Source organism: Aphelocoma coerulescens, chromosome 3, assembly GCF_041296385.1.
Source record: "Aphelocoma coerulescens isolate FSJ_1873_10779 chromosome 3, UR_Acoe_1.0, whole genome shotgun sequence".
NCBI classification, from domain to species: domain Eukaryota; kingdom Metazoa; phylum Chordata; class Aves; order Passeriformes; family Corvidae; genus Aphelocoma; species Aphelocoma coerulescens.
Genome location: NC_091016.1, coordinates 83092639 through 83113445, shown reverse-complemented (window position 1 = coordinate 83113445; position 20807 = coordinate 83092639). Strand labels below are relative to the sequence as shown.

The following is a 20807-nucleotide window of genomic DNA, read 5'->3' as shown; positions in this document are numbered from 1 at the left end:
ATAAGCAGATGGAACAAGGCTGAGTAGCTAGAAATGTAACATAAAAGGAGGTGGCTACAAATTCAGTATTTAGCTTGATTCTTCCTTGGCTTTGAAAAGCTGAAAAGTTCAAGGACAGGACTGGAGGTGATATTTACAAGATAATTAGATACCTACATATGGAAGATACATTACATAAAGATACACACATATACAATAGACATATAAATATGTCTCAGAGGAAAAAGGTGGTTCTGCCCCTCCCTTTTAGCATTAGCTATACAGGAATCACAAAAAAAAACCCTACATCTAAAAAGTTGTAGTTTGTCTGCATGAAGCTCACTCTTATATTCCTAACATACAAACACATTATTTAAAGTCACTTGTCTTGGAACAGAAGTACAGATTACTAAACTAAAAGAGCAATTGAAGGATTTGAGAAAAATCTCTTAGGTTTACTAAGTGGTATTTCTCCTTTATTATTGACATCTCCTATTTGTGGAAGTATCTCTTGAGAAAATACTACTCCTTAGATCTCAACAAAATAAGCCAGACAAGATGGTAAGAGATGCACTACTAGAAGCTAGTCTTTTTGATTTTTTGGTTTGTTTGCCTGCCAACATTTAGTCCAGTACCTCTTGTGATTAAACTATACACAGTGGATACTTAAAACAGCTTTCTCAATCAGTATCTATTATCAATACAGATTGCACTTTCTCCTACTGACTCTGCGGACTGATGGTGCAAACTCAATCCCCATCCTGCATGACTTTCCCTCGAGCCTTGTGTGCTGCAAGTGCCAGCTGAAATCTGTGCACTGAAGAAGAGCTACCTGGGTTAGGGCAGAGAGGTGGCCCTTCCCAGAGACCTGTCTCAAAAAGACAGCAGCCAGATGCTTAAATTCCAGCCCAAAGATGTGCTAAAAGTCTACTAAGGGTACTAACCAGAGTTTAAAACTTTTTGTCAGTGATTTGAGAAAACCTCAAAATTATACTTCTGATGACTCAAGAAAGCAACAGCCAATTACAACCATTAATAGCTATAACAGGCATCTTCTGCAACTGTACAGCACAATTGACTACCACATGTTGGACATGAGTAACTTGTCTAGCCTTTTTTTGAAAGTCTGTGTTTGGACATTTGTTTCTTTCTCAATTTACTAGGTATTTCCAAAAGAATGGTTGAGAAAGAGAAATGTAAGTGTGGCAAGTTAACATCTGTATTGTAATAAAAATCTCTGGTCTATAATACCAAAACCAGGCAAATATATTTATTTTTATTAATTTTCTCAGTCTTTTTACTTAGGGCTCTATTCAAGATATTTGAAAAACAATCAGAAAAGGAGAAAATATACCTATGAGATTGAAAGGAAAAATCCTTAAATATGTGACAGTAAGAGCTTGAGCCATGCACTCAATTTATGAGCTGATGAAATTAAATTTTGTTAAAAGCAAAAGCTGAATTAGGTTTAGTCTGTCAATCAAAAACTAAGTCTCCAATCAAAACTAAGTTTTCACATGTTCTTTGCCGTAATGTACTTCAGTTTTAAAAGTTTAATTCCAGAGGAGTGAAATATATTTTTATTTCTCTCCTCAACACCAAACACTTCACGCAGAAAACATTTCTTACATTTTTATCTGCCTGTACAGCAGTCTAATTTTTCATTATACCAATTATGTGGAAAATAAAGCAGACAACACCAGGATTGTTCTTTCCTTAGAGTACTGCTATTCTGAAAGAAACTGTTGGTTTTGCTTATTAACTGTCAATCACAAACCACACCACACTCTACAAAACAATACCATCAAAAAAGCAAGACTATCCATGTAACAATGGAATCTTAAAATAAAACAGAAGACCAAATTGTGTATATGTATATTAGATTAAATGGAGTTTCAAAGATATTTCAGGGCAAAACTGGCTTCAAGGTAGTTGAACCATACAAACTGCTGGTAGTTGGTAGAACCAAAATTGTACCAGTATGTAAATTATGCAGGCAGAAAGCAGCTTGAACCTGCGCCCACCCCCAAATATAACAATGTATTATTAGACTACTAGAGAATGAAAACATACCTATTTGTTTTGCAGCTTGTAAGATAGTTTTTAAATCACCATTTACAGTTTGGTATTCTTTTTTGTCCAAATTGTCATCAACAAACTTTATTATCTTCTTCCAAGTAAGATCAGACTTCAGCAACTCGGCATATAGTTTTGATCTTTTAGTCTGAAAATGCAAAAATATTTGAGGTTTTTTATTATTTTCAAATTAATATATGGGGGTTCCTTTAAAATTAAGCACCAGATGAAAAAATTCCTTCCAATTACATTCAGTTAGTACATAGTAATGATTGCAAGTACTTTTCCTTTTACTTGTTCTTTAGACTCTTTCCTGAGTGTATGAAAGAAGGGTACACAAAAGCATACACTCTCTCACTACTTTACTCTTTCCAGAGCAAAATTCGCTATAAAGCCAAACTCTTGCAACTTCAAGAGATTTACAGTTCCCAAGATTCCAAACTCATTACACATTACACATTCCCACAAGGCATCTGTTGCTTTAATGCATTGTTTCTCAGGAAGCAAAAGAAGTACCTAAAGTCAGTGAACTTAATATCAGAAGGGAAAAGTTTGGCTTCCCAGGTCTATGTAAGCTCGGAGCTAAAAGCACACCAGCCTTGCCCAACTTCTTGAAAGATGAGCAAATTTTTCCATAAAGCACATCATGATTGTAAGGGCCAAGTATAAATCACAACGCTACAGCAAATTTGACTTTGAGTGAGGACACTATGAAGGAATGTACAGGAAACTATAAACACTCTGCCCTTCCTGCTTGCCTACCCTCATAAAATAGCAATGCAAATGAAGAAAACAAATGATTCTTATTACAACTATGCTTCGTAAAAGAAACAAAGCTTTACCGTTAAGTCAGCTAATTCTTCACTGTAATCCTCATGTTTAGTGACATTTGAAAAGGAGCGTAAAGCGCCTGTAAGACGAGGCAAGGCCATCTGTTACTCATTCAGTGATCCATAGGATAAGAAATCAAATCCCAGTTCAAGTACCTAGATGAGAACAAAACAAATAACATAGCTTTATTAATGTGATAAATACAAACTCACATCATGAACTTGAAAGACCTTTTCGAGCTAGCAGAACTTGGCTGGAACTTCAATTAAGTCAGTTAAAAAGAAAAATCTCTTAAAATGATGATAATCAAAATTCAATAAAAGGGAGGCAAAAGGCACAGAGCAGAAGCAAGAAATGGTAACATGCAGAGGTGACTCAGCAGGTGGTTCTTTGCTCTCCTCCCTAAATAAAAGTTACCAGCAATGAGGCAAAGAGGCAATTACTTCTTTAGCACCCCTAACACTGAGTATTATAGTGAAATCTTTGTAACTGAACTTTAGCTCCCAATAGCAGTAAGTGATTACAACCTATAGCTGTAAGTGATTACAACCTATAACAGTAAGTGATTACAACCTACAGGGAGATTTCCTCTGAGTCAGCCCATGCTGGGACCTTTCAGGTCATTAACAGCCTCTGGTGCTGATGCAGAGAGAGGCATCTTTCTTGACAAGTGCTTAGCCATTTTTAACCAGCAAAACAGGGAAAGAAAATTATGACAGGAAATAAAGATTGTCAAAGGCATAGCAATGAACTATTATAAGAGAAAAAGGGAATAAAAAAGGCCACCAGAAAACTGAAAACACTATGCCTCGGGACGTTTTCATCTCACAACTGGGAGTGCACACACACACACACACACTTAGAGCAGGACTCTCTTCGGAACTACAGCTTATTTCCGTGCAGTCTTATTTCCTCTGTGGAACGGGCTCATATCTGTGCACCAAAACACAGCTGTTCCCCATCTGAAATTGTACTTCTTCCAAGTCTTTTACTGAGATTATTCTCAAAGTTATTTAATTTCAAAAGTTGCCCACAGCTGAATTGTTTAATGAACCCTAAAGCACAACTACAGTTTCTGCCGGCAGCAGATAAGATACAGACTTAGATTATTTTTGAAACAATTAATGATACCATTACAAACCTAATGATCTGCATCATTCTTAGCATGCCTAAAGATCAACGTCCATCCAGAATTTAAAGAACTTGCAATAGAGTAAATAAAATTACTTCCCCTCCAGTCATATAGTACAGAACTCTCTGCTTTCATCTAATTATCCTTAACGTTTTTCCTTATTTCATGACTGCATTTGTATTTTAGCTTGCAATATAGCACAGAAGAAATCCAGATGCAGGGTTCCAGTCACAGAGAAATGTCACTGACTGGTCAGGTCTGCTTGTTCTCCCACCTTGCATTAAGATGCTTTTTGAGAATGATATTACAACAGCTGATAATTTGGAGACAAATGTAACGATGAAGCTACAAAATTTGGAAATACAAAATCTTTAACTGTGAAGGGCACAGAGAGTATGTGTTCAAGCCTAGAAGCAGACAGAGCCAAACATCACTGCAGCTTTTGAGATGTTCAGTGGATATATGACATGTAATTCATACCAGCATAGCTCCTAGTGAAAACAGTCTGTGAACATTACAGCCACCATTATTAGAAGGGAAATAATGTGTCCAGACTTTGAGAGTACAGCACTCTCACACTGTTCTATAGACCTCACTCCATTTTGCCTATTTATTTTATACCTACACTCAAATACCTTTTTCTGTAGCATTATATCCCTTTATAAAAACATGTAATAACATAATTCTAATATTACTTTAATTGTCCTTTCTGAAATAACATGCACAGTAATTTATGAAAGTTTGAACACATCTATAGAAAGTTCACTTTTCACACACACTTATAAAGTGTCTCTAGCAGGCTCATTTATTAGGAAACCGAATTTTAAAAGGATGTTTCTTTCTCCTTTATTCAGTGAGTTATTAGCAGCTCCTGAAATAGAAAACCTGAAACACCAGAAGACAAGAGCACACTGTCCTAACCACAGGCATGGCCAAAGAGCAAAATCCAGTCCTGCAACTCTGTATTTGATCTTGAAGTAGTAAATGCTGCTCCATGCTTGCCTGTGTGTTTTCAGAACTGGCAAGTGTCTGAGGGGCCCGGTTGGGCAGAGCAGTCGCACTCAAACTTCACACACCCCCTTCACCTCTTGTACACAACAACCACTCTCAGCAGGGCATCACAGGAAAACAAAAATAGCTAGTAAACAGAATGCAGGGGACAGGTGCAATTATTCCACTGTTAACATAAAAAAAACAAAGTAAAATTTATGAATTTTGGCTATTATTCTGCAATATATTAGAGCCAGCTCTGAACACTAAATCAAAAATCATGTGGCCCTATAAGATGCAGTGTAAATTTATATTTGTTTTTAACAAAATACGTTACCTGCCTTCACATAAAGCCTCCTTACGTAGATACCTGCCTGCATCACACTGCCTTCAGAGTGGATCAGCTACTCCTCGTCTTCCCACAGCCATCGTGAGGTAAACTAATTCCTTCTGGTTTGAGAGAAATGTATCTGTTTGCCCACAGGTGGATCTGAAACATCTGTACTACCAAATGATCCAGCTAAGATCTGCTGGTTTTGGAACAAGGACCTAAAAGGCAGTGGCAATTAAATCCTCTTTACCAGGGCCCACATATAGAAGGTGAACTTTTGCCATCCCTTCTACCCATTCCTCCTAAAGAAAAGTATGAGAAAGGTACTATCTTAAATCATTTTCGTAGGACAAATGGAATGGGAATTTAACCTTCAGATCAGTGCAACTTTACATGGTAAAAATAATTCTTCTCCTCCCCCACTACCAACCAATTGAGGACATTTTGGGCACATTCTGCTAATGATTCCTAGAACTGTCTCAGATTTCCTGCCTTTTTAAAAAAACACATAACTTTCCACCAAGCCTGTTTGTAAATCAGAAAGAGCAATATCCACCCTTCTAAAGCTTTGTGAAGATGAGAGAAAGCAACTTTTAAAGTCTGTTTTTCTTCTTTTAAAAGCAAGTGTGATTTTAACATTGAAACTTTTTACAGGAGAAAGTAAAACATAAAGACATTATACTCAGAGTTCAGGTAAGAAACAATTCAAAGTTTATTGTTTGAAAGTCAACATGAAATCATAATCTCAGCAGGTTTTTATTCATTGAAGTGAAACATTAAAAAAATTTTCTAGCAATACCACAAAGGTAACAAAAATTACTAGTGAAGTTTTCCACTTCATCTATTCACCAGCTACTTAGGTTTTCCTCCAACTCCTGGCCTTCCTATGGTTCAAATACAAGAAAATAATAGAACCATTTCTTTCTCTTCTTCACTGAAATATTACAGAGATTACTGTAAAACACAGATCCTTTTTAAATTTACTTAATTCCCATGCTCTCTAACAGACCAAGCCAGCTGCCCAGTAGGGCTTAGAGAAGGTAATGCTCAGATCTGGTTCGTTAATGTTCAAGTTGAACAGAAGTCTTTCTTTCCTTACAAATGATGGAATTACATAGCATTAACACAGCTAAAAATCACAGGTAAAATCCACAGTTACACTATCCTAAAGCACCAGCTTCTGTAGTCTATAATATTTACTTTTTACTTGTCCCTTAAAAACTCACAGCAGTGATTTTGTTTAAACTATTTAAGGAATATTAAGCCATGTTCCCAGATTTTGACTGTATTACCTATAATTCTTCCAACTATTAACAAGTTTCTTGCTGTCTATGTAAACTTGCAATTCATAAAACCTAAATAAGTTATTACTAGTAACTAATCTAATCAAAGAACATTATAAAGAAAAAGAGACTTTAGGCATTGGCAGTGAATAGCAGGTTGCTATTGACCACAATGTATTTGAATCAAATGGCATTTTCTCTGTCACTTGAGAAAGTGCAAACATTTCAAGCAAAAAAGAAACTAAAAGGGCAAAAGATATCCCACACACAAGGCTATAAAAAAACTAAAGGGACAGTGCAGTAACTTTTTTTACATTTTAAATATATATAAATCAAATGGTGTGACCATAAGGGCAGATTAAGACATTGAAATTTATCAATACACAGAATATTTTACTTTACACTACTGCGTAAGAAGATTAAAAATAAATCCCCAAACATTAAATTTTACTGATATGAACACATTTTGGAATGGCTACAATTAACTTCAGCAGCTTCATTAACGGAAAGGTAAACTTCACATTTTATTTACAAATAAGGCTCAATTATTTTAAAGAAAACTAAACATCACATTCTACTTGGGGTATACGCTTTCTACATTGTACACATCAAAGGAAAATATTTTAAAGAAAACACTTTAAAGAAAAAAATGAAACCATTAGATTAAAAAGCTATTTTGCACCAATGAGAACATTTTTATTAGATTCAATTAAATTTCTTATCCAAGCATGCTTGATGCAGTACAAATACAGACCTAACATCAAAGTTATTAGGCAGGAATAATAGTGGTTTAAGAATGTCTAGGACATTAATCAGAAATTGCAGGCGGAATCATGACACTAAAAAAACTGTATTTTCCAACTTTGTATTTTTCACGTTTACAAACAGTGCTGTGTGATATATTAACAACTGTACACTTTCAGATATCTCACTTTCTACAAAAGGCCCAGACATCTCCCTGGAATTCTCTCAAGTTGTCTGGGTCAAATATTGCTGATCTCCAGTCAAGACTGGGTCAATCTTTGAAAGGGTGACAGCAAGATTAAGGAATATGTACTCAGGAAGAAATAGTGGCTCCTTGACATACAGTATTCAACTGAGCGAATACCAAAATTCAAACAAGTGCTTCAGCATAACAAAGAGGCGTAACAGTGCCTGTGTGCCATCGTTCACATTAGAGACAATTTCAGCATCTTAATTACGTAAGTCACTAAATAAACAAAAAACCCTAGAAAATCAAATAATGGAATTACAAGTCATTCATTCAATAGAGTATTAACCCTTTCCACATTTTTTCATAATCTTAGCCATGCACACGGGATTAAACAACAGCTGTCTAACACTGCTTGCATCAGCTGGAAAGGCATTTCCTGTGATAATGCCCGATACTGTTCTGGGATGATGCCAAACATGTGGCTTGGCTCAATAATGTGTTCATTTTAGGTATACTTTGAGATAGTTACTAAGGATTGCTGTTGTTAAAAGGAAAAAAAAAAAAAAAAAGAATACATTTTTCAGAATTACTCATCTTCCTTTTCCAAGCACATAAAATGTAATTCAGTTGTTAAACTGAAAAATGTCTGTATTTTTACACCTCATAGCCTTAAGTTCCCTGCAGCAAGAGACAAACTGTATCCCAAGCAACAGAAACTTCAAGACTTGCCTTACATGAGGAGATGTACTACAAGCAAATTTCCAACTTCAACATATAAAACATGTATGTTCATTTAAACACTAGGCACAAGCCACAAATACAAGATGGGGATGGTGGAGGCGTCATTTGTTTCATTTTGCTTTAATAAGGGGGCACTCTGTGCCTCTGTTACACCCTGTGCCATCAACAGAGGTTGAAAACAACCTCAGGCAGTTCATCTTACTCCATTCCAGAAAGGCTTATCACTAAAGGAACACATGTATGGAAGGTAAATAGGGATGCATGTGGTTAAAGGAAGTAAAAGGAGGATGAAAAACAATAGACAAGTGAGAGAAAGAAAAAGCTTTGAGTTAATGACAGCTAAGTAACACATATTGCATCTCACTGAGGATGGCTGAGAGGACGTGGGATGCATTTCAGCAAATATAAGTGCTATAATAATACATGTGTAATACATAACTGCATAACTGCTGGGCTAAGAGCATGCTGGAGAACTTGTTCAGATGGTAGTAAAAAAGTCTCTGTAACACACTCCTGGTAGTGAACAGCAGGCACATACAAGGATAAAGTCCCCAGAGTGAATTACTGGCCATTACAAGGTGTAATTCTGTGAGGTCTTTAAACCTTACAGTGATGTGTTTAAGCACTCAAATCACTTACCATATTTATAGATAACTAAACAAATGCCTCAAATACTGTATTATCCCCCAGTTATAAATGACTTGGATGCTTAATAGCCACTCAACACCACAATTATCCTTCATAATTAATGCTGATTTCCTTCAAAATAGGGCTTCAACAAGCCTCAAGGTGGGAACTGGATTATTTTCTATCTGGAGCATTCTCCCAAATGTTTTTGAAGGAAACACTAAACATCCCTTTTGAGAAAAACATAACCTATTTTAGCATTCACAAAGGATCTCAAATGCAATAAAATAGAAGACTAAGCTAGGTACACTAATCCTTAAGACCCTGCCTGTACATTATTAGTCAAGTCAAAAAGGAGAGGTGGTATGAGTAGGACGGCTGTCTTCTTCTTAACCACTAAGTCATTAACTTTCTTTGCAGCAAAGTCATCAGCAATGTTCATATTGCTTTGAACCTGCAAAAGACAGGATGTCAGTTCTGAAGTAACTGTCTTACCAAACATCGAGATTCCTTCTTGGGGATTTCTTTAGTAATTAATTATGGCTAATAAAATCATTGCATCTTGTAGACAACGCACAGTAGCTGTGTAAGCACAGCGCAACTTATGCCAAGATCCACATTTCATCTTACAGAACAATTATTCTATGAAAGCACTGAAGCACAATTTCTTATTTAGAGAAAATACTAAATTTTTTTTGTGTTAAGCAATTTTATCAATAAAACTGCTAATAGTAGTGGTAATGCTGGCAATCTGAAACAGAAAAACTGCAAGTGCCTAAACTACAGAATTATTTTTCAGAACATATTTCAGACATATGCAGAGTTTTACACCAGTTAAGAAAGAGGCTGTAGATTCTATAGCCCTCCTAGTAATAGACAAGAACATTAATTCAATTGTCATGTACTAAAAGTATGACCTTTAAAAGAAACATAGATTCTGGCCAACTTTGGCTATCACTAAATAAAAAGTTCCCCAAACTATCAGCTATAAATAAGCTCATCCTATTTCCAGCAGCTTTTGAGTCAGAATTTTACCAATGGTTGCAGAAGACAATACAGAAATATGTAGAAAATGACTCATTACATAAAATAAGAACCAGATGTTATTGTCCACACAAATGCATCAATTTAATTAAAATAATGCAAGTGTATTGTGCAATTTTAAGTGTTTGCTATATTTAGCAATATTTTAATTTATTGCATTCATTTAATTTTTATATAATATTTGTAGTATTTTCTAAAAGATGTCCTTTATACTTTTTCTACCATTCACTATATTGTTTGATAGCTGTCATAATTTCTGAAGAGGGAAGGAGTAAAAAAGTCATTACAGAGTTTGCAGAAAACTCTCTAGTTAGTATCTTTCCAATAATACACAGCAACTGGGACCTGAAAGCTAAGTATTTTATCCAAAATTCTTCTAAAAAGTGTTTTAATTATGAATACACTATACTACTGCTCAGTCTTTCTAACAGTCCTCCCAGAAGTCTCTGTCAGCATATATAAAAACTTTTCCAAAGATATGTCCATATAAATGAACTACTCAGGGTCTAGCAGTCCTTCCATCCTTATTGGATCCTTGTCTCAGCACACTGAAGGTTCAGTCCAGCCCAGTGGTTAAAAAGTTACAAGTTTCTATTTCCTATCAGAAAAGCAAACAGAGGCACATTCGTAAGAGAGCTCACTGACCTAACGTGGTCAAATATTGAAGTGTAGTGAAGATGCTTAGAGTCCCAAAAATCAACCTATCAAGACAAGCTTTTCAGTCCAAATCACACCAGCCTTTTGGGGATGCCTTGCCCTTCAGAACTTCCTCCTACTGCCTGGAGGCAATACCACGCCCTCCCCTACAAAGAGAGTTGTCAAGAAACCCAAGGTTATATGAGACACACAATAAGCTGTCCCAAGCCAGTCCACTTTTGATTTAGCTTAAATACTACTTAGCAATGCTAGGATATAGGGATGAAAGAAGTCAAAATTTCAGCCTAAAAATGTATGACAGAGAATTAATTCAAGGTGTACCTTGCATTATAAGTATACGCCTACAGCCTGAAAACATGCCTACTTCAAGGCAGAGGCTCTTCTACGAAGGAAAAATAAGTTAATTAAAAATACATTTAAGCAACACTCAACTATTGAATAGACACATGGTCCCATAAAGTAATATTATTAAAGACAGATTCCCTTGTCTTCTCTTCAGAGCTCACATGCCTCACAGGCACTTCAAACAGCACGTCAGCTATTTGATGACCAGCAAGTAACAGCTTTCTAATTGATAATTTATCATTACTGCAGTTTAGAATTAGAACTTTAAAAAAAAGGGTAGTGCTGCAATGTTACAAATGCAAATTAGAATCAAAACTAACAACTGCTGCCTACCCATCTTGGGCTGTCTGTCTATAATGCTGGCCATACATGCAAGAAGATATTTTGAGAAAGATGCCTGTACAATGTCCTACAGTGAGGAAATCCCAAACCATCTTTTCAAAGCTTACAAAAAACGTCTGCTCATTACATAAGGAAATGGGGGGAACATAAATTGAGGCATAATATAATTCTTGGATGATATAATAAAAATGAAAATAGCCTCATTATGTCTCTAATGACCTGAGGAGGTTAAAACAGGATTTTTCAAGCCGTACTTTTTTTTTTAAATGGTTGCATTTCTCAAATCATAGTCATATTCTCCTAGAATGTATGTAAAATTTCTTAAAACATGTTTTAGAAAATTATACTGTAAGCTAACACATACATACATATTACACAAGATTCTCCTATTGAACAGTTAAAAGCCCTTGAACAATTATTATGAATATTTAGCATGACACAACTGTTACAGGCCAACTGTTCGGATTTATAGAATCAACTTTTAAAGACACCACAGAAACAAAAATGCTACACTAACAAGAAAATTATATAACCAAGCATTTTATTTATACTCATGCTTTGGAAGCAACATAGATCTGTACCATATGATGTCATGCTCAGCAGTGAAAACTCTGGGAAAGGAGAAGCAAGGGGTGTGGGGAAGAAGGACACACATCCATGCTTATGGGGTTTGTCTTCCCAAGAAACTGTTAAATGTCTTGGATTTTCACCCAGATTCACAGCCAAAGGGAGTGAGTGAGAGGCTGGGGGGGGGGGGGCGGGCATTTGGCTACTAGCTGGGGTCAACTCACCACAAATAATAAATTTCTTAAAAGAAGTGGAAGAGAGGACTTTCAGAGATCCTCTTTTCCCTAATCTTTCAAGGAGAGGACATATTAGAATAATGGAATCATTAAGGTTGGAAATACCTCCAAGATCATCAAGTTCAACCTTTGGCCAAATACCACCATGCTCACTAAACCGTATCATGAACTGCCAGGTCTATACATTTTTTGAACATTTGTTCTCCCTTAGAGCAGCAGCTAAGACTGTTGTCTTCCTATTCCTTGAACAAATTCATCAGATCCAGTTTCCAAATAGGAACTCACTAAGTGACACAGTTCGGCGGTCCTCACCAGTTTCAAAGAAAAGGAGCAGTTGTTTAAACAGCTGTCTGGTTTACAAAATATTTGAATGCAGGCAAGGTAGTCACAACTGTACAAAGTCATCTATTTATTCTCCCAATTTTCTCAGAAGGCAGTTTACAACTGGAAAACTGAAATTTGCTCCATAGTTTACCTGACAAATGCTTCAATCACCAACCTATCATTCCATAATCATCTCTTCTTACTGTAAGACCTATTTATGTTTAAGATTCAGGCTTGTAATATCAGATTCTGTCTATTTTTTAGGCCGAACATCCAACATGCCTTTGGGCAAGCAAGAGTAACAGATGGCTCAGAGTAAACACATGCTTTAGATGGTAAAGTCTACGGGAAGTATAATTTATACCCATAAGTTCCACATACAATGAAAGGGGAGAGCTAGCAACTTTTCTATCCCTAAATATCAACCAGGTAAAACATTTACCACCTTCCTTTTAACATTATTTTTCTCTAGCACCCATTAGATTTAACAAGACAGAAAAAGAGCAAGAGTTTAAATTTGCATCTCAGACTGCACTCAGCAACAAGCTGGCCACCAAACTCTAGTCCACATGTCTATGTACTGAATAGAAGACAGAAAACACCAACTGCCCTTTCTGTGATACTCAAACAGCCCACATTGCTACTGAAGCCTAACTCTCTCTTGGCTTCACTCTAGTCTAATGGATTTTCACTGAACTAGGCACAGTTGTGTTCACCTTCAAAAGGATTATCTATATCCAGAATAAGCTCAAGAAATACACCCAGAATAGGGATCTTTCACACCACTGCTTAATTTAGTGAGCACCATTACCACAGAACCACAGCATGCTGCTGTTGCGTCCTTCAATCACCTTTATACGTGTTTGTGCAGTGTTGGGGTGGCTTGACCCTGGCCAGCAGCCACACTGCTGCTTGCTCATCCCACACAGTGGGACAGGGGAGAAAAAAGGAAGAAGAAAAGAAAAAAAGCTTAAGGGTAGAGATACAGTTTAATAGAGGAAGAAAAGGAAATATACCCCCCAAGTGAAGGAAAGAAATGCTAACCACATCCCATATGGTGACCAGTGCTCTAAGCTCCAGGTTACTAATCTCCAAAAAAAAACCATCTTGGAAGCAAAAAAAGCCCCTTCTTCTTCCTCTACCTCTGTTTTTATATCTGAGCATGACAATACAGAGTACAGCACAACCCACTGGCCAATTTAGGTCTACTGTCCAAGCTGTGTCCCCACACAACCTCTTGCCCACCCCCTTGCTGGGCTGGGAGGGTGGAAGAAAGCTTTGATGCTGTGCAGGCCAGAAACAGCCAAAACAGTGGTGTACTATCAACATTGTTTTAGACACAAATCTCAAGCACTTCAACCATGATGAAAGCTAACTCTTAAACCTGGTACAGGAATGTGCTCACACTGGCACTGTACAAACAGAGGCAGTCAAATTCCTGAGCGAGAGATGAGCATAAAGAACGCCCTGACTGTATATACCCTTAGGGGTTGGGCTTGCAGTAAACACAAAATTGCTCCTTTCTGTGATGTGATGAGGTATTTAAAAAGCAAGAATGGGTAAATAGGCAATGACTGACTATTGCTCATAATATAAGAAAAAGGAGGTAAATGCAAAACTTAATAGTAACGTGAGATTAATACCAAGTAGATTGCTTTTCCTATGTAGAACATAATTAACTTTTGGAATTCATTGCCACAAGATGCCAAAAAGACTAAAAGTTCAGGTATGCTTAGATGAATTAACAGACATCAAATACCTTGGTAGCCTCTGAACCCCACAGCTTAGAAGCACATAATCAGTTATTTAAATCACTAATTACTAGAACATAATATGACAGTGAAGGTATAATTGGATTTGTCTTCCTTCTGTTTTCAGTACATCAACTTAGCACCTCCTACTGGCTGTTACAGGAGAGAGACACTAGACAAACATTTTCTTTGAAAACAGAGCTACAGGGTAAAATGAAAACAGAATCTGAGGATTACAATTAGGGATTTAGGAGTCTAATGTCTCTCAGTCTGTTTCTGAGTCCTACCCTTGTTTCCTTCTCTTTTTAGTTCAGATATCAGCTATTACATTTCTAATGAAGTTTCAACTACACATTATAGGTTATTTGTTAAACTGCTTTTGATTAGATAAGTTTATCTGAACTAGAGAGTAGATTTTGGTCTCAGTTCTCTTTTCAAACATTAAAGCATAATTCAGTTTAAGAAAATGTGTAGGCTAGAAAGTGCTCAAAACCAACTTCAACAATTGTTACTATAAACAATTTACCAGGAAAACAGTAAGCTGTTATTTGAAGTAATGAAGACTTCAATTTTCTACAGGGAAATTTTGTAGGAGGGAGAAGAGAAACCTGTTCAGCACTCAAAACGCCCATATGAACTAGAATTAATCCCCCGTTTAACAGCTTCCAAACAAACTTTACATTATAACTAACCAGCGAGAGACAGCATGTGTCTTTCCTTCCCCCAGCCACCTCTGCACCCCATTAGCAGCTCCTGTAATCATGTAACAGAAGAGGAATGAAACACCCAGGAATAACATAGACCATCCTTAGTTCAGTATTTATAAAGGAAAACTTTTTCAGAGAAAGCACTGTAGGTCAAGAGGACCTGCAGAAATATACACCGGCTTTTTGCGAAGGATCAGTTTTCTATTAACTCTGTAAAAAAGTATTTTTCAACTATAAATGTTCTTCCTGAAAACAGAACACTACACCTAGTAAAACTGTAAATGATACTGAACAGCAAGGGACTGCAACTATTTTAGGGGCCAAATTACAATCATCTTGATCATATAATCACATAATGGGTAAGGCTGAAAGGGTCCACAGTGGGTCATCTGGTTCAACCTCTCTGTTCAAGCAGGGTCATCCTAGAGTACATGGCACAGTGCAGACAGTTCTTGAGTATCTCCAGTGAGGGAGACTCCATAACCTCTCTGGGCAACTTGTTCCAGTGCTCAGTCATCCACACAGTAAAGAGATTCTTCCTCACGTACAGGTGGAACTTCCTGCGGATGAATTTCTCCCTGTTGCCTCTTGCCCTAGTGCTTGGCACCACCAAAAAGAGCCTTGATCCATCCTCTTGACACCGTCTCTTCAGACAGTTGTACACATTTATGAGGCCTCCTCTCACTTGTCTCTTCTTCAAGTTGAACAGGCCCAACTCTCCCAGTCACTCTTCATAGGAGAGATGTTTCGGTCTTTTAATCATCTTCATGCCCCTCTACCGGACCTGCTCCAGGAGCTTCAGGTTTAGCTTCAATGCAAGTTCTGTAAACACAGAACTGTCAGAATAAAATATTGTTGTTTGAGAATTTCTTGCCTTCTCTCTGATTCAGTGGAAGTCATGACCTAACCTCTTCCAAAGGCCAAACCAGCTTTTAGAGGAAACTGAGTTCTAACATGTAAACTAGTTTATCTATATAACTCACAAAGGCCCTAGCTAGGAGTTGGTCTGTATTCCCATAAAAATGTGAAGAAAGTTCCTGCAAATATCTACACATACAATTCCAAGATGATGCAAGTTTACTCTCCAGTGGCTAGAAGCAAGTCAGATCCAAAGAAAATAATTTTATTACAGCATCTGCTGAAAAGCAGCATGTGTTTAATCAGACTCACCATCTCACTGATATAATCAACACCATCTTTAGAGGAAGGCCAGCTTGCATCTGACCAGATGGCTGGTTTGGTTTTCTTCCTCCTAAAAATTTAGCTCTGCAACCTAACATGTGGATGTACATAACCCTTGCTGTACTGTCTCCGAAACTTCCAATATTTTTTCTACTCATTGGCTAGACTCAAGTCAAGTCAATCCTCTGGAAAGTAACCAAGCTTGAGTATGAGATTTCTTCTCTGCAGAAATTAAGTTTACAGGTTTCATTTCAACAGTACTACTTTACAGTCAATTGTTTAAAAAGGCAAAAGATTAAAGGGTGGACACCAATGTTAGTATGTTAGAAATAGTAACAAAACCTACATTCAGAACTCATAGAAGGTTTTTAGCAAAGGTATTATTTGAATTCCAACATGATACACACTCCAGAAGCACCTGAAAAGCAAGCCTTAGGAAGCTACAACACTGTCAGGTGTTTTATAAGAAAAGCTGGCAGTTTACCACAACCAAGAAAAACGAAGCAAGTAGTACTCGAAAGGGAAAAACACTCTATGTGACCACATGCTTCTTTCGTTCTTCATTTCTCGTTCTCTACATTCATTAACAGCAGTAGTAAGTACTGGAAGTACATTCGACAGCTGTGCGGTTCCCACTTGACCACTCCTGTCAGCGCCGTTCCGATAAGGAAGGCGCACAAGGCGCACGAGAGGAGCACACGGCACCCGGGCCCTCGGCAGCGGCCTTGCATCACCCGCCGCGGTGCGCGCCGGGGCCGGGGCACGGCGAGCACTCCGCCAGCCCCGGCCCCGCTGCCGGCCCTGGGCGCGCCACCTGCCCCGCCCGCCGAAGCAACGCGTGGCACCGGCCAGCGGCCCGGCTGCCCCCAAACGCCGGGCCCCGCCAGCAGCGCGGCGACGCCCCTGCCCCGGGGGGTGCGGGCAGAGACCCGCGCAGCGGCGGCAGGACGCCCTCCCCGGCCGGGGCAGGCCTCTCCCACCTGTCCCACTCCTCACCGAGGGGCCGGACCCAGCTCCGCACCGACCGCGGGCAGAGCAGCGCCCGACGCGGGGCCTCCCCGGCGGCCCCCACGCCGCGCCCGCCCGACCCCCGCCCGCCGCGCCCGCCGCGCACCTGCCTTACGGCCCGCCGGTTCCGCTGCCGCCAAGAGCCGGCGCGGCGCGACACTGCCGTACGGCGAGCGGGCGGGGCCGTGTCCGGGGCGGCCCGCGGGGCTCCGTGCCCGGGGCTCCGTGCCCGGTGCCGCCGGCCCCCGCTGGACCCCGCCGGACCCCGCCCGACCCCGCCCGGGTCTCTGCCCCCCGCCAAGCCGGCGCCGCTCTCAGCCCTCCCTCGGCTACAGGCCGCTCCTCCGCCGCATTCTCTGTGCAGACAAAACGGATCTCGCCGAGATGCCGCGGCTGCTGAGCCCGGTCGCCCGCCCATTTGTTCCCGGCGTGGAATATGCCGTGCGGGCAGCTCCTGGCAGCATTTCACAGAATCAATTACGTTGGTAAAGACGTAATCTTTACCGAATTCAACCTATGACCGAACACCAACCACCTTGTCAACTAAACCATGGCGCCAAGTGCGATGTCCAGTCTTGCACACCTCCATGGATGGTGACATTTCACTTCTCTGAGCAGCCCATTCCAGTGCCTAATCACCGTTTCTGCGTAAAAATTCTTCTTAATGTCCAAACTAAACCTCCCCTGGCACAGCTTAAGACTGTGTCCTCTTGTCCTGTCACTGGTTGCCTGGGTGAAGAGGCTGATCCCCACCTGGCTACAACCTCCTTTCGGGTAGTCAGAGACAGCAGTAAGATTCTTCCTGAGCCTCCTTTTCCCCGGGCCAAACAACCCCAGCTCTCTCAGCCACTCCTCATAAGACTTTGTGCTCCTGTGTCAGTGCCTCGGGCTTTCCTGGATGTGGGTGTCTGTGGCCTTCAGCCCTCAGCGCTCTTTAGTGGCTCATCCATCGCCTGCACACTTAATTCTTGCCAAACCATGGACGTACCTCGGTGTGTGCCTCTAGAGCTTTACCACACTTATTTATTCAGTTTTATGCTTTTTGAAGCAAGCTTTTTAAATAAGTGGCCTATGTCCTCAGTTGTAGGTTTCAGTCAAGTAGGCTCAAAATTGTAGAATCTGAGAAGCAAGAAACATATCTGATCTTAAGTTTGCAAAATACCCTGAAAATTTACGGGAGTTAATTCACTACTGTGCTCCTCACTATATGTGTTTATTAACCAAGCAGTATTGCATTCAGAGTCAAACCAGTGTTGTTCACCTGGAGAACAGTGTGTACTCACAAGATCCAATCCCACTTTATGGTCACTGTGAGTACTGCCAGCTGGTGACACTTGAATTATTGTCTGCAAACGCATTATAATTTATGGACTATTGAATTGACTCTTTTTGTTTCTTTCTAACAACTAAAAATTAATGCTAATATGTGAACCATGAATTTTAGTTACTTGAAGAGTACTTCAGATTCAGAAAAGAAATAGATTCGTAATTAAAATAACCTTGTCCTTACTTTGACAATGGTAAACTTACTAAGTCACCATGTTACAAAAAATTCAACAAATTCATCCTCTGTTGAGATTGTAAGACAAACCTGGCAGACATGCTTAAATCACTATTAATCTCTGCTGTGATGAGAGTATCAAGCATTCAAAACTAATTGCTCTCTGCGGATGTCACTGTTACCAACACTGGGAGAAAAAATTTTAAATCAATGTTATTATGTGACAATAATGCAGCTTCCTCAGAAAACATTCCAAATCTCTATTGCCTATGATTACAAAGTAATCATATCATGCATGGCTGCAACTGCAATGCTAGCAAAAGTCAGTGCGTTGGAGGTGCTGTTATTCAAATGAGCTGTAATTCTTTACAGTCATCTTGTTCCCATAGATTTTAATACTTTAGTTAAAAGTCACTGGAAGGAGAGGCTGACCTTGGCTGGATGCCAGGTGTTCACTGAAGCCACTCTATCACTCCCCTTCTTGGCTGGACAGGGCAGAGGAAATAGAACAAAAGGCTTGTGGGTTGACATAAGGACAGGGAGAGATCACTCAGCAATTACTGTCACAAGCAAATCAGACTCAACTTGGGGAAAAATTAGTTCAACTTATTACCAATCAAAATCAGAGTAGAATAATGTGCTATAAAACCAAATCCTAAAAACACCTTTCCCTCATTGCTGCCTTCTTTCTGAGATGAACTTGATTCCCTAATTCTCTACCTCTGCTCATGCCAGTTGTGCAGGGGAACAGGGAATGTGGGCTGCAGCAAGTTCATCACACGTTGTCTCCGCTGCTCCTTCCTTCTCAGGGGTAGGATTCCTCACACCCATGGCCTGCACCATCATGGGATCCCTCCCACAGGACACAGTCCCCCATGAACTTCTCCAAGGTGAGACCTTCCCAGGACTGCAGTTTTTAGTGAAATGCTCCAGCATGTGTGCCTTCCACACAGCTCCAGTGTGGGACCCCCAACAAGGCCACAAGTCTTTCCAGCAAACCTGCTCCAGCGTGGGCTTCCCACAGGGTCACGGGTTCCTTTGGACATCCACCTGTTCTGGTGTGGGCTCCTCCTTGGGCTGCTCCACTGTGGACCTTCATTGGCTGCAGGGGAACAGCTGGTTTCACCACAGTCTGCATCATGGGCTGTAGGGCAATCTCTCCTCTGGCCTGTGGAGCACCTCCTCCCTCTGCTTCTTCACTGATGTTGGTATCTTCAGAGCTTTTTCTCTCATGTTCTCACTCCTCTCTCCAGGTGCAGTTGCTGTTGCTCAGGTTTTTTCTGTCTTCTTAAATCTGTTATCACAGATACTGACAGGCTCAGCCTTGGCCAGTGATGGGTCTATCTTGGAGTTGGCTGGCACTGGATCTGTCAGACACAGGGGAAGCTTCTGGCAGCTTCTGACAGAAGCCTAACCCTGAGCCTAACCGTCACTACCAAAACTGGGCCACACAATACGGTTGCACAGACATTGTGAGTGGTCTGCAAGTTCTCAAAACTGAATACATTGTGTATTATAAGAAAATACTGCTGATGAAGATATGAATAAGAAAATAGGTATCTACTGCTGCATAAAAATTCATAATTCAAATTTGTTCCTTGAGACCTGAGCCTTTTATAATGTCATGCAGGCTACATAAAGGGGATGTATCATCTCCATTATTATTGGTTCTTATGCATTGCTCTCTGACTTCAATCTATTTATGTTATCTTCTACTGGATATGAATGTACCTGGATTTAACTCCCAGTTGCTTTTCTTTAGGGAGTTTTCAAAGCAATCTTAAATTTTGTCCGTGGTTTTTGATGTTAATTAATCAGTCTGATACTTCTTCTGTGCTGGTGAATATCTATGTAGCTAGAATGGAAAACATGTTTCTTGTTAGTCTCCATTTATTATTTGTAATTTCTTAATTGTATTTAGAAGTATAACAGCATTGCTTGCTTCGCAGAATGGATAAAGAGTATAGAAACACACACATTATCATAATTTGACAGAATTCTTGAGTGGTAGTGGACAAGTCTTCTTATTTTCTTTTTTTCTTTCTTCCAGTTGCCAAGCCTAAGTTTAAACAGTTACAAATTTCCTAGTAATCCCCACCACTACAATTGTAATTAATACTTATAGAATTAATAATGGATGACTTTATATATATAGCAGTTAAATAAGGAAAACATTATTATTTTACTTTTTTCTTTCAGAAAAGGAAAAAAAAGCCTTT

General features: G+C 39.4%; 1 protein-coding gene across 1 annotated transcript in view; it reads right to left on the bottom strand.

Annotated features, from left to right (window-relative positions):
* The window catches only part of ASCC3 (activating signal cointegrator 1 complex subunit 3), a 256973-nt gene extending 239738 nt beyond the window's left edge, over positions 1-17235 (bottom strand). The window contains exons 1-3 of the mRNA XM_069011075.1: positions 17194-17235; positions 2898-3041; positions 2053-2203 (exon numbers count right to left, since the gene is read on the bottom strand). Coding sequence (XP_068867176.1) covers positions 2053-2203; positions 2898-2987 — 241 coding nt within the window. The 5' untranslated portion in view covers positions 2988-3041; positions 17194-17235. The remainder of the gene's footprint in view (positions 1-2052; positions 2204-2897; positions 3042-17193) is intronic.
* Between the last annotated feature and the right edge of the window lie 3572 nt (positions 17236-20807).